The sequence below is a fragment of the Gambusia affinis genome, linkage group LG23, assembly GCF_019740435.1.
Source record: "Gambusia affinis linkage group LG23, SWU_Gaff_1.0, whole genome shotgun sequence".
Classification (NCBI taxonomy): Eukaryota; Metazoa; Chordata; class Actinopteri; order Cyprinodontiformes; family Poeciliidae; genus Gambusia; species Gambusia affinis.
The window spans coordinates 13,149,569-13,176,435 of record NC_057890.1 but is presented as its reverse complement, the minus strand read 5'-3'; the positions used below and the strand labels follow the sequence as shown (position 1 = coordinate 13,176,435).

The 26,867-nt window shown below is 39.3% G+C and overlaps 1 protein-coding gene across 2 annotated transcripts in view; it reads right to left on the bottom strand.

The window, feature by feature from the left end:
* Positions 1-26,088, bottom strand: part of apaf1 (apoptotic peptidase activating factor 1) — a 33,523-nt gene extending 7,435 nt beyond the window's left edge. Inside the window, exons 1-27 of one of the 2 annotated variants that reach the window (XM_044107726.1) lie at positions 25,946-26,088; positions 24,461-24,633; positions 24,187-24,376; positions 23,884-24,084; positions 23,595-23,784; positions 22,831-22,943; positions 22,600-22,731; positions 22,241-22,479; positions 21,820-21,987; positions 21,521-21,652; positions 21,323-21,436; positions 21,056-21,240; positions 20,753-20,879; positions 19,942-20,067; positions 19,689-19,829; positions 19,465-19,590; positions 19,047-19,196; positions 18,666-18,794; positions 18,206-18,331; positions 16,907-17,026; positions 16,686-16,811; positions 14,471-14,587; positions 12,857-12,982; positions 10,890-11,021; positions 10,668-10,793; positions 8,505-8,630; positions 6,193-6,339 (exon numbers count right to left, since the gene is read on the bottom strand). In XM_044107726.1, coding sequence (XP_043963661.1) covers positions 6,193-6,339; positions 8,505-8,630; positions 10,668-10,793; positions 10,890-11,021; positions 12,857-12,982; positions 14,471-14,587; positions 16,686-16,811; positions 16,907-17,026; positions 18,206-18,331; positions 18,666-18,794; positions 19,047-19,196; positions 19,465-19,590; positions 19,689-19,829; positions 19,942-20,067; positions 20,753-20,879; positions 21,056-21,240; positions 21,323-21,436; positions 21,521-21,652; positions 21,820-21,987; positions 22,241-22,479; positions 22,600-22,731; positions 22,831-22,943; positions 23,595-23,784; positions 23,884-24,084; positions 24,187-24,376; positions 24,461-24,604 — 3,753 coding nt within the window. In that variant the 5' untranslated portion in view covers positions 24,605-24,633; positions 25,946-26,088. The remainder of the gene's footprint in view (positions 1-6,192; positions 6,340-8,504; positions 8,631-10,667; positions 10,794-10,889; positions 11,022-12,856; positions 12,983-14,470; positions 14,588-16,685; positions 16,812-16,906; positions 17,027-18,205; positions 18,332-18,665; positions 18,795-19,046; positions 19,197-19,464; positions 19,591-19,688; positions 19,830-19,941; positions 20,068-20,752; positions 20,880-21,055; positions 21,241-21,322; positions 21,437-21,520; positions 21,653-21,819; positions 21,988-22,240; positions 22,480-22,599; positions 22,732-22,830; positions 22,944-23,594; positions 23,785-23,883; positions 24,085-24,186; positions 24,377-24,460; positions 24,634-25,945) is intronic. The other variant, XM_044107727.1, reaches the window with a different exon arrangement.
* Between the last annotated feature and the right edge of the window lie 779 nt (positions 26,089-26,867).

Below are 26,867 nucleotides of genomic sequence, written 5' to 3'. Positions count from 1 at the left end.
GAGGGAACGAAAATCATCCAAATAAGGGAGATCTGAATTTTGGAGAGTACTGCTCCATTTCCAACATAAAGAGCTCAGCAATAAAAAGAGGATGTGCGCTAAACTGGCTGGCCTGCATTCAAAATCCTTCACCTATTAATCAAACAATATTTTATTTATTTTACTGTATGAAGATCAGAATAGAGGAAAGTAGGAGCTTGAAATAAAAAATACAAACTACACAGAATGATTGAAGTTAGGTGAGTTAATTAATCCACTCATTTAAGGAAACACACACCATCTTACTGAACCTTTTCGTCCGAGTAATCTGCAGCTCTAGCTCCACTCTCGAGTTTTATTTTGGTGTGATTTGCTCGCCCAGAGAGACCATTTTTTCCCCCCATTGCAGTCAGAAAGACAATTAACCCTGGCTTAATGAGCAATGCGGGAACAACAACTGGCAGATTAATATTTCACCAGCTTGTGTTTATTCCCCAAGACGAATGAATCCAGGCCATATTCACTCTGAACAAAAACCCCATCAAAGTTTTTTTTTTCTGTTTTACAGAAACAAACGCCAAAGCGGAGTCAGGTCATGCAGCAAACATCTGGGTGATGAACAGAGTGCTTGCTAAACTATGTGATAGCTTGTAATAATGGAAAGCAGAAAGTTGAAGTAGAAGGAAATAAGATGAAACGAGGCAGATGGGGTTGTTTGACTCTTCAGAGTGTGTGAAGGTATTTTTAGAGGCAGGTCTGCCTCTACATTGGAGCTGCACAGCGGGATGTTTGTTTCTAGAACAGCGTGATGGAAATCAAAACTCCGACTGCTGCCGTAGCCAACACCATGGCCCGTTAACAATGTCTCATTTAAATATCCGTCCTGTCAGAAGACAGCAGTCATCAAAATGTGTCATTTATGAAAAGAGGGACTGAATTGAAAGCTACAGGATGGGGAGCTTTTTAATATCAAACACAGCTTTTATTTTGGCTCCTAAACAACTCCTAAGACTCACCGTACTCCAGTGTGACAGAGAAACAATAAACTGTCGCTATAGTCTAAGAATAACACGATGAGAAGGTGGGAAAGTAAGATGACTTCCAATCAAAAGTTTGAAGCTATTAATAAAAAGTCAGGCCTGATTATATTTAGAGACTGTTGACAAGGCGTTATATTTTTAGGCTTTTATTGCAGCTTGTCTGTGGTACATTGTAGAGGCCTGGAGAACAGGAGCTGTATTTGTAGTAACAGGAAACCTGTGGTGGCTTTGTGGTGGTTTGAAGCCACAGAACCAATTTAGTAAGAAGATCTGCAACCCGTTCAGTTGCGTTTGGTATTCAACCCATCAGTCGTAATGTGAACACATTTGTCGGAGTTAAGATCGATTTTGATCCGCAAACCGATTCCAAAGGGAAAAAAACAGATATGTCAATGAGCCTATCAATAATCATTGAACTATCTGCTAATTTTATTATCTTAGAAAACAATTTCATCTATAGGTTTTTCAAGTTTTTCACTGAAAAAATGTCACACTAACACTATGCTGGCAGGCAGGTTAATAATTGGATATAATGGGAGACCAACGGAGTAATTTCTTATACTTTTCTATTTAAATTCTGGACTAAATCATGTGACTGCTACTCTGTGTTTAACCAGTCATAAATATGATCTCATAAAAACAAACAGGGTTATGAAAGAACAACCTGCTTTGAAAAAGGTTGTTTCCTTCAGCTTGCAGGATGGATTAGTCTGGTCAGAATATGAGTGCATTTCCCTTCGCTTTCTGCTGCTATGCAACCTTTCCTACTTTCTGACAGGTTCTTTATCCATCAGCTTTCTCTCGAGGGAAGGTCAGAACAACCTTCGCTCGTTTATTTCATCTCATTTCCCTGCAACCACACGTTTCTTTGAGTCCTCCTGTAACACTTCAATGGCCGCCGCAGAGGTCTCATAAGGACACGGTTAATGACGGCAGCTCAGGCAGAGAGCACATAAAGAGAATCGGACCTGTTCCGTAGTCCGTGTTAAAAACACAATCACAAAAGAAACCTCAAGGCACAAGAGCGGAAAAAAATCCAAGAAGTCTCTAAGGCACAGGAAGGAAGCATGAAGGTCACAAAAGTCGATAAACAACGGAAATGACAGAGAAAAAAATGAAATTAATGTGTGAAACGGTGAGATACCTTTGGAGGAAAACAGGAAGAAAAGGTTTTGAGGGGAAAAAATACAGAATGAATGTGAGAAAAGTATAAGAAGCCAAGATAAGGCAGTATTATGGTTTTCTCTTACTCCTCCATCACAGGGAACTCTGATAGCCGAAGTCTGTCAACAGAGATGACAGGGGAGACCAGTTGTCTTAAACACAGCAGTGCATCTTGGTACACACCACCTGGAAATGTGTATGCGTTGTAGATGAGCTCTATATGAACGTGTTTGAGTGTTCAGGCCTGGAAAACCAAACTTTTTGTGGGAATCCTGCACCAGAGTATTGGCAAAAAGTATTCATATTCCTTAGGGTTTTTCTCAACATTTTATGATGCTACAAACACACCTTCATGAATTTTAGTGGGATTTTATGTGTACAATGTAGTGCACAATCATCAAATAGAAAGATGATTTACTTTTACAAATAAAACTAGAGAATTGCACAACAGAAAGCTGGTGAATACAATGTCCCGTTACCGTTAAAATCTGTCACGGTTACAAAAATATGTGTCAAGATTTAAAAAGACACTTCTGTGCTTTTGTTTTTTTTTGGGGTTTTTTTCGTTGTTGTTGCAAGATGATGGTGTGAATTATTCTGGGCTTCTGGGTAAGAGTGAGCCTGCAATCACGACAAGCCTTTTCACACCTGCTACCTCTTGGAAAGCGACACTGTGACGGATTGTCTCGTTGTCAGTTAGAGAGTGTGCATGTGTGTGTGTGTGTGTGCGTGTGTGGGCGTGTGTGTGTGTGTGTGTGTTAAGGCTGAGTGTGAGGAAGGACCTGGAGCAGAAAGAGGCCAGAGAACCAGTTAGAGTCCTCTCATAGGAGCGGACCACACAGCTACATCAGCCGTCTGTTTTACAACAAGATGGACCAAAACACCCAAGATTCTTGTTACGTAAAGAGCCACACTCCCGATAAGATGCATGAAAAGAGCTTAATTAAACTCTCTACTCCGGTACCTTCTCACAACGGGGAATTAGACATGCATATACTCCCACACAATGGCCCGCTGCTTTTAATTACTCTAATACAAGTCAACCAAGCATACAGACAAGGGGGGAGTCATAAAGCATACAGTGAGAACAAGGAGGGCCGAAACGAGTAAAAAAGAAAAAAAGAAGCTGGTTGAGAAATTATTAAGGCAGAAACACAGACAGCGGCGAGTTAAAAAGCAAACAACGAGACAAACAGACACAAACAAGAACTCTCAAGGCTGAGGGGATCATTGTTGCGTCAGTCTGAGCGGCGGCTCTGAGAGGCATCACCTGCTGTCACTTCTCCTGCTTCTATCAGACCAATAACAATGTCGCCCTGCTCAGCAGCAGCCGCTACACACCGAGCCGCTACACACCGAGCCGCTACACACCGAGCCGCTCCGTGAACAGAGCCGAGATCAGAGAAGATTTGAAAGCTGAAAACTCTCCACTGAATTTGAAAAGACAAGCAGCCTCTCCGCTTTGTCGGCATTAAAACTACAACTCTCTTCCAGGAACAACAGTCAACAAGAAATGATGTGTAAGTGTTAACCCCGTGAAGGTGCACAAGATTTTGATTTATCTGTATCTTTTTGATAGTATAAACAATGTTATGGTGATACAAAGGTAATTTAGTAAACTAAATATTATCAATCAAGATATTGCGTTTTACTCAATGCATTTGATTCTCCTTGATGAAATATCCTCATGAGGCATTCAGATCTTTCTTCCAAGATTAACAAAACAATAATTAGAAAGGAAAAATTAATCTATGAACTGGTTTAATACACAATTAAAACATCCCTTTGACCACATTGATATTCAAGAAATGAAGATTTGACGTCTGGGAGACACTTTTAATCTCGTTTTACAAGTGCATTAGATAGAAAAGACATTTGTTGACTCCAATAAGAGATGCGCAGGAAGACATGCCGACAATAATCATTAACGCAGATGGACCACTAAAGATAATCTCTGTGCTCTCTTGCTCTGCTGGCTCTATTATCCGTCATCAGAGGCAGACAGTCCGTGGTGGTAATTACAGTGACTGGCAGGACTTTCTCTAGAAGTCATATGGCAAAATAATCCATCATCTCGTCACGTCCAACCAAAGACAAGAAGACGACGAGTCTGAATAAATTTGCGGGGATGATTGAAAGTTGCGGTTGCTTCAAGTGACATTTTTGTGTGATCTCTACTTTAGTGAGAAGGAAACAAAATCCCTGGTGTAGATAATAATAAAAGTAAACATAAATTTATATTAGAAGGAATTAGTGTTCTATACAAATTACAACATTTTAATAACTACAGTTTAGTTTTTCAGTATGGGAAGAAAAACTAAAGCTTTTTGAACAGCAACATGTAGTTACAGATTATGAAATTAAATAAAAATATGTATTTTACACATAAAGAGGTGAAAGGTGTGGTGTGCATTTGTATTCAGCTGCCATAAATAAAATTATTTCCCTCCATTTGTAAATAAAGTCCGTGTGTTTAGAATTTTATGAATCCAGCTGTTCAGTGAAAATTGGTATTAGAATAATATGCTAGGGACCATAAAATGCATTAATTGATGCAAGTAGCATACTAAAACAATTTATTATGGTTCAGCTCATTTCCAGAGTCTCTAATCTCACCAATATCTATCAGCTCTGGGTGATATCACGACATGATTGGCCCAAACAGCAGCAGCATCCACTGCTATCAGCTGAAACATCAACCCACACACACACACAAGCACATGTCAGCTCCCACACATACGGCATCAGGAGTTATCTTCAAACATAAACCCTCATCGATCAGAAGTGCTCTCCCATGGGAATTACATCACTGCTCAGCAAATAGCCAATCAGAGGCGGGCTGAGATCAGCCGCTCCGTGACCCCATCTGCTATAAGAGTCACATCACAAGGTGGAACAGAGGTAATGTTTGCAGTCAATCTTTAGATATGTAACTGTAAAAAGATGCACTGCTTCATTACATGGGCGACAGAAAAGAAAAGCAGCTAAACTGAGCCTCATTTTCTTCTGATTGTTTGGTTAAAGTGCTATTTTAAGGCCTGCTAGATTGGCAGACAGCGACTGCCTTCCTCCATCTGCTCCCTTACGCCAACTCCAGCTCCAAATGTCTGATGTTTAGTCATTTCTCTGCCTTCCTTACCAGTAGTCGTCCTTGCAATAAATGCAGGCTTATCTGTGAACTGCTGGGAGGCTTACTGAATTGGCTGTGGCAGCCGGTCGAGCTGCCAGAGTGACTGCCAGCGTCGCCTCAAACGCAAGCCGGAAGTTTATAATTCAAAACGATCTAGTTGGTGTCCTATCAGCCGAATAATAAATTCAACACTTCCAAAATATAATGTTTTTGCTATTATCAATTTCTCTAAATCATGATTTTTTTAATGTCGTATTTTATCAATATTTTGAATGTCAGCAGTATTCTGCACAAATGAGTAGGAGATACTTCCAACAATGTCATGGATTCTTTGTCTCTCCTCTCATCTTCCAGATTCTGTAACCTTGATTTCAAAACGAATTGCAAACTTTAATTTGAACAGATGACTTTGGACCGATGAGTTCTTTTTCTTCATATCCCAGATACGTTTGATTCTGAGTGTGGTGGCTCTTGATGAACTGATTCAAGTCTTAGTTCGGTTGTGAAAATCCCCAAAGTTCTTACACAAATTTTGCTTTAAAATCTTCTCAAGGCTTCATTAATCCCTGTTGCTGGGACACAATTTGCTACCACACTTTTTCCTTTCACTCAACCTTCTATGAACAGAGTTGAGTATAGCACTCTTTAGCAATGATCTTTTGTGGCTTCCCCTCCTTGTAAAGGGCATCAATTACCATTTTCTGGTCATCTGTTCAGTCAACAGTCTTCCCCATGATTGTGTATCCTCTTGAGCTATATTGTGTTTAACTAACACCCTCATGTTTAATTGGATAACTGAGAGAAACTTGAAACTTCTGAAGAGAAAAATATGTTCTCTACTGTGAACTCCACATAAATCTTGTGTTTGCGTTAGCATACCTTGATGTAGCCTCCGGTAGAAACGAGCACAGAGTTGTTTGGGGAGAAGTGCAGATCAGTCACCCAACCTCCATGTACAGAATCAGTGGCGTCTTTACTTTCCTGGGAACAAATCTTCAGTAAAGAGCCATCTGTAACACTCCAGATCTGTGGCAAAAAAGAAAAAACTCCATCATACATCATACACCTGATGAAAATCCATTTTCCACCGTTGTTAGACAATCAGTTCTCTCCATTATTGGCAGCATGACTGAACACTTAAGTGCAAAAAACATTTCAGTCACATCCTGAGATTCTTGTTGACTTCTCATGTTTTTTAGGATCATAAAACATCTTTATTACATACTGAAGAATCCATTTGTTCCCATTTCAAACAGGTGGATCAGAAATATACAGATAACTAGTCATTGTTTCCCCACTGTTACTCCGCCAGAGGAATTACTTTCCAATTGTTTACGATTATGTGAGCGCGTGTCGCATTTAAATAGCTCATTGATCCCAAGCTACAGGCAAACTGAGAATTCATCCTGATGGGAATTTTTCACGACTGTATTAACAGAACATTCATTAGTAGTAACTAAACCCGACAAAAATGCAGAGAATCAAACATGCAGGAAGTATCTAGGAGTATTAATCTTTTTATTTTTTTAAATTTGCAACTTATCAGTTTTGATCTGACATGTGAATGTGTATAACATCTTCTTCTAATTTATTTTGATCCAAGGTTTCCCCCAGAAAACTTGCTAAGCCCTGTGGTTGGGTCTGAGGGCAGTCATTCATCCAGCCGTCCGTCGTGTTTTTGAGTTAAAAAATGTTTAAAGTCAACAGAAAATTTTAAAATATCACTTGATAATAATGTCCTATTGAAAAGATGAAAGATTAATAGCTGAACACCAACTATAAAGCCTTAAAAAGACTAAGATTTTAAAAAGTCTTAAAAAACAAAGCAATGCTAAGCCTGGAGGGAGCACAAATAAAGCCTGGTGGCCCGCCAGGCTTACAATACACTGGGGGAAACCCTGTGATCATCTTAAAGGAAACTGGTTGCGTTTTTACTTTTCCCCCCAAACCAGTGCTCACACTTGATCCTTTTCAGAAGTGTAATTGTTGCAGTGTAACGTATCTGCATGCATGATGCCCTTGACAAGTCCTTTAAGGCCTTAATTTCATGAACTAATTCCAACAATATCAGATATCAGTAAATTTAAGAATTACATAACAGTTTAACAAATCACAAACTGTTTTCTAAAGAATCCAATCCTTTAGGTGTCGATATTCTCAATGGCTGTCTCAATGCCAAGAGCATTTAAATGATCTTTTTGTGCTTTGAGCTACAAACTTCAGGCTGTGTTTTAAAGAATCTGGGTCCATTTTAGAAAAATCCAGTTCAGGTTTTGAAGCAGATCTGACTAAATGCACTCCAGATTTAATTAAAAGCACATGAAATAAGTCTTACAGGTAAAACCAGAAGCTACAAATCAAATTCAAACTTCAGGGTCATTAGCATGTTGAGATGTGCCACCATAGCTTGTGTAGGACAGAGGAGGACACACTCCCCCCTCGTTGGACAGGGAAAGAAGAAAAAAAGGACAATTGAAAAATCTTTCAGCGCAAAACAGTTGCCTCCCTTCAGCAGGATGCCGCCAAGGGTAGGAAGTCATACTGCACTGCACATCTTTGACACGAACACATTACATATTATTCTGTATTTTGGCCACAGAAACGAGTGGAGATTTAATTGAATTTCTTGCAATTAGATTGAATTGAACAAGTCACTTTAAAATAGTGAAACTTTTAAACTCTCCACCTGCCACTGCAGCGTTTTCTGTTGCATCTCTCATTACTTTAGACTACTTAATTCAACTTTGTGTGATTTTTATTTATTCTTTATTTTTGCACATGAACTTCAGGTCTCCAGAGCCTTAGAGATCCAATTTGCTCTCTCTGTCTCCTCCCACCAGCAATCGTCTCCTCCTCCTCAGGCTCTCCCTCTACTTCCTAGTTTACACCTCAGCCTCCTGTCTTTCATCTCAATCCCTCCTCACATGCATCCACTGCAGTAATCATGATGTATTAGTAAGCACTTACTCTAAATGAGTGACGACATGTAATTAGAGGATGATTTCTGGGAATAAATGTTGACGGCTCTAATTACTTTTTGTATTCTGAACAGGAAATTAGATGGTTTGAGGCGCTGTCGCTGCATTCAGTCTGCAATGTGTGATTAAAAAAACCCCTGCTGCAATCCCTTTAATTTACCACAATACAAACTGCTAAAGCAAAATGGACGGCTGGATTTCATGAGTACGCACTCGGATCTCTCCGTTGTCGTCTCCCGTAGCGAGGCGTTTGCTGTCCCAGGAGAAACGGCAACTTCGGACGCAGTCTTGGTGACCTCTCAGGGTGAAGACACACTGCCAGGATTCGCAGCTCCACAACTAAACATGGGGTGAAAAGCAAAATTATGCAGAGAAAATAACTCTTTCAGATTTGATTAAAACCTAGTCTACATAAAAGCATGCATTTAGTAGAACTGAAATGAGTTGCAAAGTTCTACATACTCGTGACAACCTGAACTGCGATTAAAACTCTTTTCTTTTATAAAAATGCAAAAGAAAATAGAAAAGAAAGAGGACCCAGAAGGTAAACTGTCCCATCTGCTCTGTATAAATATAAACATAGCAGCGTTTGCTCATACAATAGCAGCCTTTGCCCTGATAAATCTTCCATAACTTGCTTTATGATGCTACAGCTCCTTTGTTTAAAATCTCTTTCCCATCACCAGGTTCCTTTTCAACCTCCTTCACCGTCACATTGTGTTACATAATAAATAACTCAACCTCTAATTATGCACTTCATTTGGCAGGCAACACTGCAAGAAAAAAACCTGGGAAAAGTGGGGTAAGGATGAGAAAAGAGCTCAACAGAGCACTTTGTGATGCTTCTGAAAGGCTTGAAAAGGCAACACTTTCTGGTTTGACCTCGGGACAGATGGAAACCAGGGACATTGGTGGTTGTGTTGTTGTTTGTTTCTGTGAGCCAGAAAAGCCCCGATTCGGGCTGGAGAGCAAGGACTCTGTGGCTGGCTGCTGACCAGCCCGATAAACACACACACACCTTAATTATGATCGCTGCCAAATCCGTAAAAACACACACTTGCTGTGGGAATCCAGGTTGGCGGGTAACCAAACCCAAATTCCCACGTGAAACTTGGTAGCAGCGGCTCCTGATTGAGTTATTTAACAAAAGGTAGAGGGATCGTGTTGGATTTGGTTTTGGTGCCATAATCAAAATGGTTGAAAACAAGGATTGCATAACGGATGGAGACCCTGAAGCAGCAGCTACAACAACATGTTGTGTTCTGCAACTAGCAGTTATTTTAGTAATTGATTATTCTGAAGATTAATTGGATAGAGAAATTGGCACATTTTGCGGACTTTTTATTTAACCACTTAAGAAAAATCATTAGAAATGCAAAGAAACAATTCAATTCCTCTTTTAAAATCAGAAAATAAACATTTTACTCCCTACAAAGCGATAACACAGCACTCCTTTACTGTACTCTAACAATTATACAAAAACAATGTAGGGCTAATCTGTTGTTTTTAGATTAACAGATTAATAACTGGATTTTAAAAGGTGCTTAACAGATTATTTTTTTTATTTACAGAATTAGGTTAAAACTACACCAGATCTGGGTTGAACATATTGACAGAAGACATTTCTTTTTTTATCTTAAATGCTAAATTTATTTATTTATTGTAAAGTTTTGGCTTGATTATTGATCTGGCTGTGTTGTTCTTTCAGCACATAGCCTTTTTTGAAGCTGCATATTCGAATTAACAATTAATCAATTACTAAATTAGATGACTATTATTTCAACAATAAATTCCTCACAATTAATTTGATTGTTTCAGCCCTACGTTGCAGTTTAATTTTACATAATTTGAAATGTATTGGAGCTGTTTGCTTTGTAAAGTGACATGACATTGGTTTTAATTTGACTCTATATACAAATAAACAAAATTGAAATGAAATTTGAAGAAAAGTGGATCTCTCCCAGCTTTTTAAGTCAAAGTCAGCCCAAAGTCAGGCAGAGTGGTGTTGTTGTATGGCAACCTGGCAAACGCTACATCCAGAGAGGGCGGTGGGCCGGCTAACCTGCAGGGCTCCTTGGCTAGAAGGACCTTGAGTCACATTGGGACGTAGAAGGACAGACTAACCTGCAGCTAAGTCACCAGGCCTGCAGCCATCTGATGCTAGTCTCTAAAGTCTCCCGCCTTCCTGCATGAGAATTGTTTTTTTACCCTCGAACTTCACTTGAAGCAACACATTAATGCAAAACAACCCTTGAGAAAACAAAGGGCTTTGAGAAAAATTGTGGATGTGCAATAGGTCACGCTGTCACCCCAGGGCAGAAATAGATACGTCTCATCTCGTGTGTGTGTGTGGGCGTGTGTTTGTTGGTGTTGAACCTTAGTGGTCTTGTCAGCAGAGGTGGTCGCAAAGAGACATCTGTCTGGCGAGACGTGACAGGACAGAATGGCTCCCTGATGAGCCCTGATGTCCTGCAGTTTCTCTCCGCTCTCAATGTCCCACACCTGGCAGCGAACAGAAGGAGGACAGATTATTTATGGTCGGATGTTACGCTGCTGTTAAATGCAGTGGCAACGTGTGTTTCTGTGTGTCACTTTCACCTTCACAGTTCCATCAAAGGACCAGGAGAGCAGTCTCGAGTCATTTGCTGAGCCGGAGAGCAAAGAGAAGCATCGAACTTGCTCCTTGTGACCCTGAAGTACTTTACACTCGCCTGATTTCCACTTCCACACCTATACAAGGTAAGAAGGAGAGCGTTGTGTCAGCAGCAGCTTCCTCCTGCTTCAGATCAAACATAGATGTCTGACATCAGGACAGCTTTAGTGACTTTTGTTACTGAATTATAAAAAGGGTGTTCGATCATCACAATATCTATCAAAAAAATTGAACAAACACAGAGAGGCTTTTTTTTCCTGGTACTTGAAGATGCTTTTTGGTATCAGCTTAGTTCTTTTTAGCTCAAAGGAGAGGTGAGCGATACGAACTCGAAGCTTATCGAGATATTTTGTGGTATTATCGTCAAAAGCACAAATACTGATTTTGACAAACATTCCCATTTGTGATGTGCTTCTTTAGGACACCAATCACATAAGGAGGTGTAGTTAGCATCGCTAAACTGCACACAGTATTTGATCATATTTATTGATACCCTCACTGAACATACTGTTTTGGGAGGCTTTAAACACCATTAGTTGGAATATATCACGACAACAATAAATTAAAATTCTTATGATGAGGAATTTATCTTGAAAAATGATAAACGACACAATAAATGCTGAGCCTAGAATTATCTGATATTTCTACATTCTAGGTAAATGTTTGAAATGAGTGGATAGATGCAAAGCTGAACCTTTAGAAGTGAAGAATTTCTGGAATCGCAAATATTATTTGTATATTTATTAAATAGTCAAAAACATCACAATTATTAGGACTTTAAAAACCAGTAAAAATTATGGAAACAATTCTGCTTTGTGATATTTTTTTTTAACTACAGAACCATTTTCACATTATTGTGACTCTTCTAAATAAAACCTTTCACACGTATCGTGTGCAGATAATTAATATTTATGAAGGAGAATGAAGCATTTTTCCAACTACAGACTTAGATTAGTATCTTATGCCCAAAAGTCGAAAGTAAATACAAAATGCATGTGTGGAGTGAAAACTCTGGGCCTGCTGATCCAGATCGACTCCATTATGGACGCTGGTAGATAAATCAGCAGAAACTGGGAGGCTGAACTGGGAAGCCGATAGAGGCAACCATCAATCACATCCTGCTGCCTTTTCCCCTCCTTTATTGGTCTGAAGGTTAAAATCCATCATCAAACAACATCCGTTTCATTTACATTCACTTTGCGTTTGCATTTCCATTTAATTACACACTTCCATTTCCTCACAAGCACATGTCAGGCAGCATGAATCTGAATATTTTCTGAATAAACGGCGGACGGGCTGAGAATAGCGATGCTGCAGGCGGCAGCCGGATGAATACAAAATGAGAGCGCCGTGTTGAACGGAGCGCTGCAGTGGACGGAGTCCGTGGACAAAACCCAAGGATGGCGAGGAAAAGAAAGAGAGGGAATGAGAGAGAAACAGCGAAAGGGAAAATAAACAACAAAGCATGAATGGTGAGGTCAACAGAGCGGAACAGCCTCATATATACACACACATACATATACGGCACTCATATACAAACAGAGGCAGTTGCTTGTGGTCAACAGAGGAACAAGAGGAGATAAAGAGCTGAGAGGCACAGTGGAGGAGGGATGAAGAATGGAGAGGTCAAGAGGCCAACGGAGAGTTTAACAGGTTAAAAACACCAGAGACCCAAACACTGCTGATGAACGATTCAGTGCTGCAGGTACTTTAGTCAAGGTGAGGGATCGGCATGGAGGCGGAAAAATTTATCAATATCCAGGAAGAAAAATGGGAACCAGGTTAGGAGAGAAGGAGAACGAATGTCCCATTAAACTGAGAGGAAATAAAAGTGAAGGATGGGAGAGGGAAGAGACAATTAGTTGGGACAACAAAATATAAGAACTAGAAAGAGGAGGGAAGTATAACCTACCCTGATGGTGGTGTCCTCGGATGAGGTGATGAGCGTTTGTCCATTCTGGCAGAACTGGCAGTGGAGCACGGTCTTGGTGTGTCCCAGCAGAGTGGCTAAAAGCTTCCCTGAGGGCAACGCCAACACCTTCACAGAGCAAACACGGAAACATGAGCAGCTCAAAAATCTAAATAACTCAGCACACAACATGCCGCAATTTGGATGTGTATTTAGGAAGGAGAGAAAGAAGGTTTTATGATGGACAGCTGGACAGTATGGCTAAAAAAACGCATCCAAATATAAGGCTTTAATATCAGTCGATGACAATAATTATTGATGATTTTTATGTTTAAAATGTCTGAAATAATGCCAAACTGGTCATGTAACATTTTATTGACAATTTCCACTTCAGCTTTTGCACTCCTTTTTTTCCTTCCACTTCAATCCGACGTTTTCATTTTCAAGCAGTTATGAGGCGCAGTGTCAAAACCTTAATCCTTAAACTGGTTGTTGCTAGGTAACCAAAGAGCGAGTGAGTTAGTTGATGCCATCCACATTGCGTAGCCGGTCACAAGAGCTTGAATGGAGGTTGAGAAAAAATACCCAGCATTTAGGACGGCCTGTAAGTCATAGGTTACATAGCTTGAAGCATAACAGATGGTCAAAAAAAAATCGCTGGTTCACTTCCAGACTCACTGGACCTTTGCTGAATGTCATTCCAATGACCTATTTTCAAACAGCTCTTTCCCTTTCTAACTGTGATCATAACGTTTCAGTTTTAACTAGTAATCAATCGCTCAAAATAACAAAAATCAAGTGTAGCACAACACCTGTGAGTCTTTGAGACCTAAGAAAAGCTGAGCAGTGTTACAACATTTGGGATTTTAGCGTGTTCTAGAACAGTCAGAGCTCAGATGAAAGAGTGTTGAAATGTCTGAGCAGACAGAGCCTGAGGCTACCAAGTTCGTCAAACTTCAAAAACTGGGCTGCAAGCTGCACAGGCCGTGCGAAGAAGCTGTGGGACATAGTTGACATGGAAGAAAGAATGCAACCTAATAAGAAAGGATTTTACAAACTAAATGTAAAAGCATTCATTCTGATTTTGTCAATTTGAAAACGAAAACTTTAGTGTGTTCTCCTGGGAGGGAAATAAAACTCTGAAAAGTGTGGCCTACATTTGCATTCAGCTCCATAAGTGACAACTTATGGGGATTTTATCAACAATATCTAGAAACTCAAAGTTATTTCATTTAAGATTCCAGGAAATGTGTTTGTGGACATGTAGTGGACTAGATTTAGGGTTGGACTTTGACTGGGCCATTTTAACCCATTAATATAATCCTATCGAAACTTTTGCATTGTAGCTCTGACTTTATGTTAAAGGTAATAGTTTTCCCGAAAGAGTCATTAATAATTAGCTGGCTTATGAAGCCATCTGGTTGAACTGGATTTTATTTAGCAAAAATTAAAAGTGCTGTGCAACACTAACCAGAATTTTATTTACGTTCCAAAATCAAACTATGTGCAATTTTGGATGATCAAAGAATGAACCAGCGGTTATAATAATCCCTTTGCTATTGTTAATATTCCAAAGAAGCAAACAGTCATTTCTATTCTGTCTCCACCGTACAATACCTGCACCCTGCCTGTGCACTGAGCTACAGCCAGCAACACCTCCCTGCAGGAGGTCAGCAGTTGACGGATCCTGCAGCCAATCGTCCTCAGGACCCGACTAGCTGTCAGCCCTGACACCTGCCACACAACACAAACACGCACAAACACACGGTGTATTCCTGCGTACCGGAAGCCCACAGGCAGACTGTTCTCTGCCCCACATTTTTCACTAAAAGGCGGTCACTTTTGTGCTTTAGCAAGGCAACCAGACATCTGACAATGTCACGAGAAAATGTTGCTAATTTTCCTCTGGATGCACTAGGGAGAAATGCATTGCAGTGATTTGTGGCTGAGGGGCTTTATCACAGGGCGCCACCTGGTGTTAGCAGAGGAGTAGAAGCAGAAACATGCTGGATATCTCTCCTGGTAGATGTAGGCAAGTTTGAGTGATTTTCCAAGTCAGAGTAGCAGAAAAGAGTAAGGTATGAAATACAAAAGTGCTTCAGTTTCAAAATGTTGAGGTTCCCAATAAGTGATGTTGTTTCAAGTCTCTTTTTTGGACATCTTTAGATGCATGTGCTTGATTCCAAAAGTTGCCCTGCATCTATTTTTGCAGCTGCAGGTCCTAATCACTTAATGGAACTTTAAAGCTTTGTCCAAAAATATTCACTTGTCTTTTTTTTTTCTGGCAGAAAAATGGTTCTCACCCCTCTAAGTTCAAGAGATCAACCCATCTGTGCTGCTGTTTTATTAATTGCTCCATTAATTATCTCGTGGGTCAGGAGACTGGAGAAAAGGTTCTGGAAGGTCCAGACAGGAAGAGTAATTAAAATGCTTAACTTCTCCAGGACTTCTATGCCACTACACTGCAGTCCCAAGAGACTCCAGTTTTATTGCAGAGGGATAACTTTGAGGGGAAGTCCGAATGGGGAAAAACAAATAAAACAAAGTGACACAAACAACCCCGGCAATATTCTCTACACCAAGTGGGGCAACAAGACGACAAAGATCTGCAGGAAGCAAAAAAAGAAAACAAAGGGTATAATAGAGCAGGATTAAAAATCAGACAAGGCAGTGCTGTGAAAAACTAAGTTCCTCCTAAACTTAGTAACAGAAACATCTTCCATCAAGCGTTTGAGCCTGACTTTACTTTGCTGTTTGATTTAATTGTTTTTATTCAGCCACATTGGGGAGTCTTAATGAATTACCATCTTAAGATTTAGGTCAATGCTTTGACTAGGCCATTCTAAATCTCCATTTGTTTGAGCCATAGACAGGTGGACTTGCTGATGTGCCTTCAATCATTTTCCTGCTGCATAACTGAAAAAAGCTTGAACTTAAGGTCAGGAACTTACGACTGAACAAGAAAAGACTCTTCAGGATTTTCATCAAACCATCACACCACTACAACCATGTTTCATTTTTAGTAAGATGTCTTTCTTTTCCTGAATGCAGTTTTTTAAATAAACAAAATGCCTTTGCATTCCTTTTGTGTTCAGCGATTTGTAACTCCAAACCTTCCCAAATTATAAAATGATAAACACCCACCCTATCTGAGCTAAATTACATCCTGAGATATAATTTGCATATCTCAGGATGTGAGATATGTGTAATTTTTGTAAACCGGACACTTCCAGGAAGGTTCCCCACTTATCCATTTTTTATATCTATTTAGGGACAATAGCTCTCTCTGATTCACAAAAGTCACTTAGTAACTCTTTCCAGACTGATGTCACTGACTATTGTGGAGTTTCCTTCAATTGGTGTGTGAAGTGTTGCTTTTCCCCTCACATAAGGGCATGTTGGTTTACATAGCTTTCAGCCAGTTAATAAATGAAATAATCTTTTACAAACTGCAACCAGACACGATGTTCTCTGGTCATTTTTGTCTGATATTAAAATATGTTTAACCTGAAACACAGAAGTGTAACAGAAAAACTTTGTAGGACTGTATGTTATCAGAAAACACAATTTAACACAGCTTAAAAAAGCAAAAACATCTGTATTAGCTGTCATAAGCCCAGAAAAGTATTAAAGTTTCAAAATACACACATCAAAACTAAAGCCGTTTACTTATTATGATATTTGATATCAAATTGCTAAATCTGTTCAACTAATGTCAAACATAAATGATCTTAATTTTTTGTTTTTGGATGAAGAAAGTGCAGAGATAATGTAAGAAGATTCTTCATTTGAATAAAAAGGATGAAATTCCTGTTTATCTTGTGTTTTTTACCTGCACAACTCCGTTCTCTTGTCCCAGAACCACTGCAGACGGATTCCTGCACATACATGTAGACCGGATTCTGAAGGGCAGCTCCTGCGACTGGAACAGCACCGATCCTGTTCTGCCATCCCGCACCTGTGATAAAAACACACAAAACAAGGGGACAAAACCGTATCATCATACAGTTCAGCTTCTTTTTTATTGAGAAACCAGCTTTCCTAATAACTCACCTGGAGTCTGTTGCAGTTGTCTGCAGCCGACACGATGATTTCCTCACCATTAAAGAGAACGTCCGAATCTCTCTTCAGGCAGACGGCTGAGGACGTGTGGACCTTCTCGGTCTCCCATAACTGAAACACATGACAAGCAAGACATGTGAACCCCCACTCTGCTATCAATACATTTGTGCTTCATTATATTTGTCCAGTGTATTTAAATAAAGCTGAATTGATCCAACAAATGATTTAAAAAATTATAAGAGTTTTAAGCCAATTTTAAAGAATAAATACAAAACTTCACAATTTACGGCAGATATTTCTACCAACGAAAAAACACAGAAAGGAAGCAAACACTGCTAAAAATAAACCCTGGTTTATTATTACAGCTTTGTTTTACCAGACATTTGTTATGATTTTGTGCTTCTTTATTTATGGTTTTAATGTGACCTGGTGTCAAAAAATTAAGTCCACCCAGACACAATCACCCATTCCAGCAAACACAATTTCAGTACCTTTACCTGACTTTATACAAGACTTTCTTTCCAAAGACTTTGCAGGTTTAGAAAGGGCAATGGTAGCAACGTCTCCATCCGTCTTCATGTCCTTTGGCAGGATTCTTCACCCGCCTTGTACTGCTAACGGTGGCAGTAGTGTGTGGCAGCCTCACCTTTAACTACTATCCAGTAGCTCAGTACTGTAAAATGCTTTGGGTCCTTTGGCAGTTATTATGCAATAACTGCCAAAGGACAGACAGTCAAGGAAGGAAATGGAAACTCATATTCGTCATCCCATTCGGAGGCGGAGTTCTGACGGAGTACGGCAGAGACACACAGACTTTAACATGTTTTGCTTTCCTTGGAAGAAGACATGTTAGTCCAACACCACAGAGCAGTGTGGGCTGTTTGAAGCCAGAGAGCTGTGACTTGTGAGGTTTGTTTTCTTTCTCCTCTACTGGTGGGTTCAGAGCTGCAGTTCTAACCCAGGGTCATCCTGACCACAAGAGGCTCAAATCCACTCTCAGGTGGTTCTGACCCGTTACACAACCTCAATCTTTGTCTAGCCCTGGAAGTTGCAGATTTCCCAGATTACATCTGACAGACTTGAATAAATGTCACCACATGCTGTTCACATCAATATTAAAAACTGTTTAAAAATTTTTTTTTTTCTGTTATTAGAATCTAAAATAAACCCAGGATAGCAGTTCCTTATTTCGTATGTCCAAGTTGGCCAAACTGTCAGACACCAACAACTGGAGGAACATCCGACTTCTGTAACAGCATAAAATCGCATCACATGGATGAAAACTCTCACCCTGATTGTCTGGTCGTCGGAGCAGGACAGCAGCTGAGAGCCGTCTTTAGAGAACTGGACCCGCTGGACCCAGCTCAGGTGGCCGCTGCAGTCCGCCCGCTTCTTCTTTTCTTCAAGATCCCACAGCTTAAAAGAAACCACACAGACACAAATAACAGCTATTACCACACTTAGAAATTATACAATTTAAACTACATTTGAAATGCAAAAGATTTACAGAGCTCTTCACACTGACTGGCACTTATGGGAAAAATGCATAAAAAGGTATAAATTAGGATTGCTTAGCAACAAATGCACTCACATCTATCAGTAGGAAATCATGCTTTAAACAATTTATTTTAAGGTCTTTTTACATATCTTCTGAGGTGCCTCTAAATATGGAGGACACTGAAAAATATTCCCCTCGTTTCAGAAGAAATTACAGGAAACTAAGTACTAGCATAGCTAGCTAAATGAGTACCTCAATGGCATAATTTGAGAATGCTAATGCCAGCAGGTTACTGGCAGGACAGGCGTGACAGTATTGCACTGTGCTCAGACGGTTCGTCTTAATATCCAGCAACATGTCCGACGTCTGGACGTCAAACACCTAAAAAACAGGAATTTCAAGGCATAAGGACACACGTATATTGCGTAGAGCTTGTTATATTTAAAAAGGATGTACAAGAAATCAAAAACGGCAAAACTTTGCAGATGCAAAACAAGAGCAGGAAAGACAGAACAGAAAGTGGTTTTTAACTAATTAACAGACACATTTGAGGGCTTTCATCAAATAATATTCAGAATGTGGTCATTCATCCTGACTTGCATTCGTTTCAAATTTTTCTGCATTAGTTCTCACCAAGGCAGCATTTCTGGCGGCACATATGATGCGTTTGCCATCTGCGGTCCAGGTGCTGCACTTCACAAGAACGTCCTCATCATCGCTTTCTGACAAGAAGCTCTTCACGTCGATCGTCTTCCACTCGTTGGCTGCAGACACCTGGAACAACTGTGTGAACACAAAGACAAAAAAACCCCAAAGTTATAATATCAAGCATGTTATTTATTGAGGGTGATTAAGGCAAAATGATCACAACATGATCAACCAAAAATCAGTCCAGATTTAAAATATGTTCATTTAAAGATATTTCTATTTGGCACAGATTTTGTTTTACTGGATTTAAAATTTCTGCAGGGAGCAACTCGCCTACAAACGTTTAGGTTTTAAATAAAACAACAACTAAAGTCATGAATGTATTCATCTAAATGGAAGTCACCTTAACGGTGCCGTCATTGGAGGAAGTGGACAAATAAGCATCATCAGGAGAGAAACAGCAGTGGTTCACCGGCTCGAAGTGACCAAACATGGTGTTCTGGGACGACGGCTTGTTCAGATTCCAAATCTAAAGAAACAGAAATAATGCACAATGTGACAAATGCTGACATAAAAAAATAAGACAAAGTGAAGAGGAATGTAGAGAAAAGCCAAGCTATTTCTCACCTTGACATTTAAGATGCTGTCGTTGGAGCATGTGGCCAGTAGGAGGCGCTGTGACATGTTGGTGAACTCGCAGTGGTTCACCTGCTCTTCATGCTCCTCTTCAAAGATCCTCAGTAGTTTGCCTTGCTGGATGTTCCACACCTGCAGGGTAAAATCTCACGTTTAAACAGAAAAACGTAGCCTTTTCCATCTGTAAGTTAGACATTTAGTTGCTTTTATTCATAAGCTGCTGTGATCAACAGCTAATGCTCACCTTAACTTTTCGGTCACTTGAGCAGGTTGCTAGAAGATGGTCATCAGGGGAGAAGGCGCAGCAGAGAACTTCTTCATCGTGAGCCTGGATCTCTATCAGCTTCTCACCTGAGGTACTTTTAAATACCTGAGAGAAGAGTTCACTGATTAAAATCGAAAAAATCAAAACGACAGAGATGAGATTTATTTGGTACATTACTGAATCAGGAACGCATCTAATTTTAAAATCAGACTTAGTAATTAATTAAAAAGGTGATTCAATGTACAAAACTTAAAGGGATGTTTACAAATGGATTAATACTTAAGATTTGTAATAAAATTTTTTAAATATCTACATTTTTAGTTTAAAACATTGCTTCATATAAATTGAGATAAAGAAAATAAAAACTGAAAAAACCTATACTAATAGTTCACATTAAGGAAAAAGGTTTAAAATAGATAACAGACATATGTACATGTTAAATAAATACACAAGTAACCAATAGTACAATGTATGTGGTTACATAATTAAGTATATAACAATTCCAAAAATTCTTTTGAAGAATTCTAAACATATGTAATATACATTAAAAGGAAATATTATGTAATCAATAAATCAAGAATTAAGGATAACTTATCGAAAATGACAGAAATAACTGAAAATACAGTTTAAAAACTGAAAGAAGCAAAGGAAGAAACACTGAGATAAATAAATAAAAAGAAAAGGACATATATAAATAAAAAGCTAAATAATATAATAACTATTTTATTTGACAATATTTATAAGCAATCCGTTTTCTTTGCCTTTCTGGGTGTAATATTGCTCCAGATACCTTCACATTTTTGCTGGCTCCACAAGAAGCGATTTTGGTTCCATCGTGGGAGAAGCAGGCAGAGGAGATGGAGCCCAGGTGAGGGTGGATCACCAAACGGGACAGATTTTCTATGCTGCTCTTATTTCTGTAAAGACACACAAATACACTCAAAAACACAGAATGGAAGATTATGAAAAGTATTTTTTCCTCCTAAAGTCATTACATACAATATAATTGAAGAGCTACAAAATAATTGTTCCCACTCCAGCTTGACTAAGCCAAAACTAGAATTTTGCCTTAAAAATAAAACTGTTTTCATACATTAATTCAAAGTAGAGCTTCCCAGCGTTGGCCAGGTGCAGCGCCTGCTCCCGAGCCTGTTTGTAGACCGCGGAGGAGTGCGGCTGAGACAGAGCGAGCTGCACGACGTCAGGGAACGGACGCTGCTCTAGGTGGTGGCCGTTCAGCGACAGAAACTCCTGGAACTGGCTGCAAACTTCACTGTTCTGGGTGGGAACAAAGCAAAACATGCAGAAAAACTCACAACCACCACAAAAACAGCAGCTAAATTTGACGTGTTCCACTGACCTCTTTGTCCAGAATGGATCCGTACTCCATGTAGTCGTTGATGAGGGGCGCTGGACCCAGTACCTTCGCCTTCATCCTGACCCAGTCCAGCGAGAACATGAGCGAATACAGCTCCTTCCCAGAACAAAAGAAGACATGATGAAGACAAGCTGAACTTGTCTAACTGAATGGACATGCTGGACCGGAGTTGAGTTTCACCTGGAACATCTGGGCTTTGGCCATGTGATAGGTGAGAAATCTGATCCAATAAAGACGAGCCTCGTCTCCAGCGGTGGGAGCAGCCTCTCTGTAGTGATGGTTGTACTGGTTCACCACCTTACTGTGAAGACTCTGAAATGTGGCAGGATATCACTGATTAACAATATACCTGAAATTGTTTTCCAGTTGTATTTATTTTAGATATAACAAAGGATCAGGTAACATGGTGGCTGCTCGTTTTCTGATAATCAGAGTTATTTAGAGTTGGCATGCTAAGATACAAAAGAAAGGGGCCAAACCTCTATCTGATCTCGGTTCTGCTCCACCAGGAAGTCCAACTGGAGGTCATGAAGGTAGTACAGGTTCAGTCTACTGTTGTTGTCTACAAAAAGCAGGGACCTGTTGACAAACTCTTGGAGAATGTCTTCCACTTCCTCTGGCTCCAGATCCCACAAAACACACAATATCTACAAGAAAAGAAAGAGGAGTTGTTTATGTTTTTTTTATTATTATTTTTGATCTAGATCATAAAATAGTCAAGTTACTTTTCAAGACATCATCAAGTAAAGGACAGTACTGGAAAAGAAAAGAAACTTATAGCCTCTGTAGTGAATTTTTGTCAAAGTCATAAAGTTCAGTCACTGTAGAAAATTTTGAGTGTTTAGCTGTTTGTTCATAAAGAATTGAAAAGTGTAACAGGAGTGTACTGCATAGAAAAACCTTAGCGGGGATCTTGACGTCCTTTTGCAGCACAGTTAGGTCTTTGTAGAGTTCCCGATGTTCGTCTGGTAAAACCTCGATGCTCGCCGCCATGGCCTGATCCAAGGCGTCGTAGTCGTAGGATGAAGACTTCCTTATGCGCTTGAACTGCTTCTGCCGCAGCTGGCGGAGGTAGTAATCCCACCGGTTGGGTTTGTCTTTGAGCAGAGCGCCGACCAGAGACACAACCAGGGGAGAGCCTGAGAGGCAGATGATGTGTGGATTAAAACCACAGTTTAAAAGTGTAAATGATTACAATTTACTGGAATGCCAGAGACCAGTTTAAATGTTTTTTTTTGTCTTTTTTTCAGTTTACAGACCTTTACATTCTTTGACAATGTCACGAGCCTCCACAGGAAGCGCGTTTTGATTCATTTTAGTGTACAGGGCCAGGATCTCCAGCGCCTTTCTGTCATCCAGACCACTTTCTACTTCCACCTCATACTTGGCACCTAAAACATGAAGCAGATAATACACATAGTGTGAGTAGAGCTGCTGTTTTTTTCTTACTTTAACAAAGAAAATGACATACATTCAAATAGACGGCATACCGCTAACAGAATCAGTGAGGCTCCTGTTTCTGGTGGTCAGAAGAATTCGACAGTGAATATCAAACACTTTGAGCACCGAGCTATCCCAGATGTCATCGAGGATTAATAGAGATCTAAAAGCAAAAACAAAAGATAGTTAAAGATATGAACATGAACAAAACTCTAATTTACTTTTCATTCCAGAACTACAGAATCTTGCAAAGAATTCATAACATTTAGTCACATTCAATGTATTTTATTGTAATTTCAACACAGCCAACACAAAGTAGTGCATACTTGTGCAGTTTGAAGGAAAAGGAGACATAATACCAAAACAGGATAAGTAGGCTTCTTAAAAAATTGGCTGCACTGGATTTTATTTTGAGGTGTCACAATAAAAGGGGTGAATTTTAAAGCAAGCCAGATTTTTGAGGAAAAAAAATAAATAAAAAAAATCAGATACTGTTTTCCACACAATTTTAAATAATTTACTATCCTGGTAACTCACAAAGAACCCCAATAAAAAATCAGAGTGAAATACTGTAGTTAGGGGTTGTAACATGTCAAAAATATAAAAAATTAAAATACAAGAGGAATGAACGTTTCTTTAAGGGTCAGTAAATCAAACAGAATCAGACCTTTAAATTACACCTGGTTATACCACTACTGTTTGATAACGTATGAAATGACTGCTAGTTTAAAACATGATTTTTAAAATAAGGAAATAAATAGTAATATTTATCTAACAGAGATGATCACTCGATCCCGAGGAACATCTGGCTTACCTGGGATACCTGCGCAGCATCAGGAAGCGCAGGCGCTCCTTTGCTTCATCCAGAGAGGTGGGTGGCCGCTGTTGCGACTGGGAATCCAGGCTCTGCTCCAGGCGAAAACACAATGACTGGATCTTCACCAGCAGGTCTGATTTCTCCAGCTGACCGATGGACAGCCAATGAACCCCACTGGGGAAACACTCTGTGGACAGGAGATGGGAAGAGGTTAGAAAAAGAAACAATGACCCCTATTTAGCAAAACCTAGAGTTCATGTTTTCTTTGAGGTATTTAGTTTTCCACCTTCGATGAGTCTCTGGTCTCTGACAGCCTCGGCAGCGAGCACAGACTTTCCTGACCCAGCCATGCCGAACACCGTAACCCAGCCGCCGGCATCTTTCTGGAGCAAATCAAGTTTCATCCTGACCTGATTCAGCAGCTCTGGTCTGCTCACAAACACCACAGGCCTCTGTGGGACGCCACCTTCACTCAGCATAATTTGAACTGTTGAGGAAAACAGAAAAGAGTCGATACAAAGTGTCCAGATTTAGAATGCGGAAAACATTAGGGTGAAACTTAGCCACTCCACTATTTCTCACTTCTCACCGTAAGTTTCGGAGCTGTCAAAGGAGCCCTTTCGTCCATTGAAGGAGACACCTGGTAAGTCTTGATACAGAGGTTTGGCCAGATCGTAGTACGTTTCTTTAACCAGCGCATTATAGAAAGAAATGAAGGAGCGATCATCTTTCCTCAGCAGCAGCTCGATCAGTGCTGCAGCTTGGTCTTTTCTGGTGGGCTGGAGAAAGAAATCACTGAAATAAATGGAGGGTTGGGGCAGATGTAGTTTGGTTGCCTTTCAATGTCGCTTGACTTGGCTCACCTTAATCCGGACCTTCTCCTCCTCATCCACAGTGATCACACCATCACTGATCATGTGGTCCATGAGGTCCTGCGGCTTGATGTTCTGCTCCAGTTCATGGCGCAAGCGCAGCAGACTTCTCCGGGTCCGCTCCTGCAGCGCCATCAGTGATGAGGTCACAGACCATTCAGATGCTAAAAAAATCCAAGAAAAAAATAAATCCATATTTATTGAAATAGGATATTCAAAAACAGGGATGGGAAAATGGGCCAACAGCAACATAGATTCTGAACTCTACTCAATTACACTCTTCAGAGTCTTTCCCACATAATTATAATTTGTCTCAAACCAAAAGTTGACCAAACCTTTGGTTAACTTAAATATGTATAGAGTTAATTAAAAATGTATTTGTTCAAATGTATCTTTTGGAATTGCTGGAAATATTCATTATTCTCCCCACTTGTAATTTTGTAAGGAAAAGTTCCCACTAACTCAGCTGTCAGTTCTTACCAAAACATGGCTTTTCCACTGTCAATAAGTATATTTTTGGAAATTGTTTTGTATGATTATACAAAATGCTCACCTTCTTTTGTTTCCAAACACAAACTTTGTTGCACCTTCTTAAACTGAAAAGATTTAAGGAATGATTTAAACTACCACATGCAACTAATACTACTCCATATAATTTGTCATATGACTTGTATAATAAAAGCATTACTTCAATTCAGAAATAAGAGTGTACAGATCACATGTATTGCAACAATCAGCTGATGCAATAATTATTACAAAAGTTGCAGCAACCAGATATTGAGTGCAAATAATGTAAAGTGCATGAATATGATTGATGCATTTTTTGTTTTTGTTTTAATTATTATTACAAAATATTTAAATTCTGGGAATCTGAATTTTACGTTCGCATGAACTACATGACTGTGTGTTACAATTCTATATCATATTTTCTTATACTTTTAAACCGAATTCATGAAATAAACTAATTTCTAAATGGTTTTCAAACTTACAAATAAGAAACTCTGTGACCAGGTTTCAATTGTGAAAATTGTCACAATTAAACAACTAAAATAGAAGCTAATTAAAATAGAAATTACTGTCAGATTAGTCAATGGTAAAAAAAAAATAGCCTAACAGTGAGGCGGACAGAAAATGATGTGGACAAAGTGTCAACTCACGCAGGATGAGACAAATACACCGGAAGACAAAGAGGAGGACGAAGGTAGAGATACTATCAGATGTTACTGAAATATATATATATATAAAAAATATCCGGTGTTTTTAGGAAGACTAACTTAAAAGTCCTTAAATTCAAATGGTTAATGAGAAACTGAACTATCAGACTGAATATAATAGACAAAACCCACAGTTTTAGTATGACACCAGTGTCGCCACAGCATATCTCATACACTTTGACCATTTAAAGATATGTCTCGACAAGCTCACACATTCCGAGGTAAACCGGAACAAAGAAAGTAGCAGAAAACAAGTACTCACTACTATCTTCTGTGAATAAATATTAAGCTATCTGTTGAAAGATAATCCTGAAAGTTATGTCGCGTTTTTAAGATACGTTCAAGCCACAAAATTTATATTTCTTGTTCTTCCGACATGTTAACACGCCCAATATGAGTTTCAAGCTTCCGGGACAGCCAACAATAACAACTACTCCACTTAGAGACAACCAATCACATGAAGATATGTATACCACGTGAGCAATGAACTCCCGAACTAACGGATCGGTTACTGGGTAAACTGATGCTGCGTTCAAGTAATTTCATAACTGTCGTAAATTTTCCTTTAACTCATTTTTCTTAAACATATTTCAAGTTAGTAACACGCAGATATACCAAAATATGATTTTAATAGAATAAAGTACAGGTCCAGCAGTATTGTGTGTTGTTTTACTGTGTGGTACACAGTTACATTTGACTTCTATAACAAATACGTAAAATATATACATTTCGATTTTGGTCTCGGAAATAGTGTGGTTATAATTTTGTGCTGTTTATTTGACTTTAATGTTACCACTTTATTCAAATTTGGTGTCATAAAAATAACTGGAAACAGGTCAGTTCAACACTGTAAGGTGCCTTGTCAGCTGTACGAAACATACTACACCTGAAGGTAACTGGTGACGTGTACAGATGACAACATAGGTTTGTTCCAATGTAGAGTCACTGGCATATTAAACAACGGCATACTTTCAGTATCAGGTGACTTCAAAATTTTCTTTAGTCAGAAATGTAATATACTTATTCCTTTGAATGTTAAACATGTTTTCTTTGGTATTTCCAATAACAGTATGTCTGGGAAAGAATATATTATCAATTTTCTTATTCTGTTGGCTAAGTTCCACATACATGCCTGTTATTTTGCTAAAAACAAACCCAACCTCACTGTTTTTAGAGCTTATGTA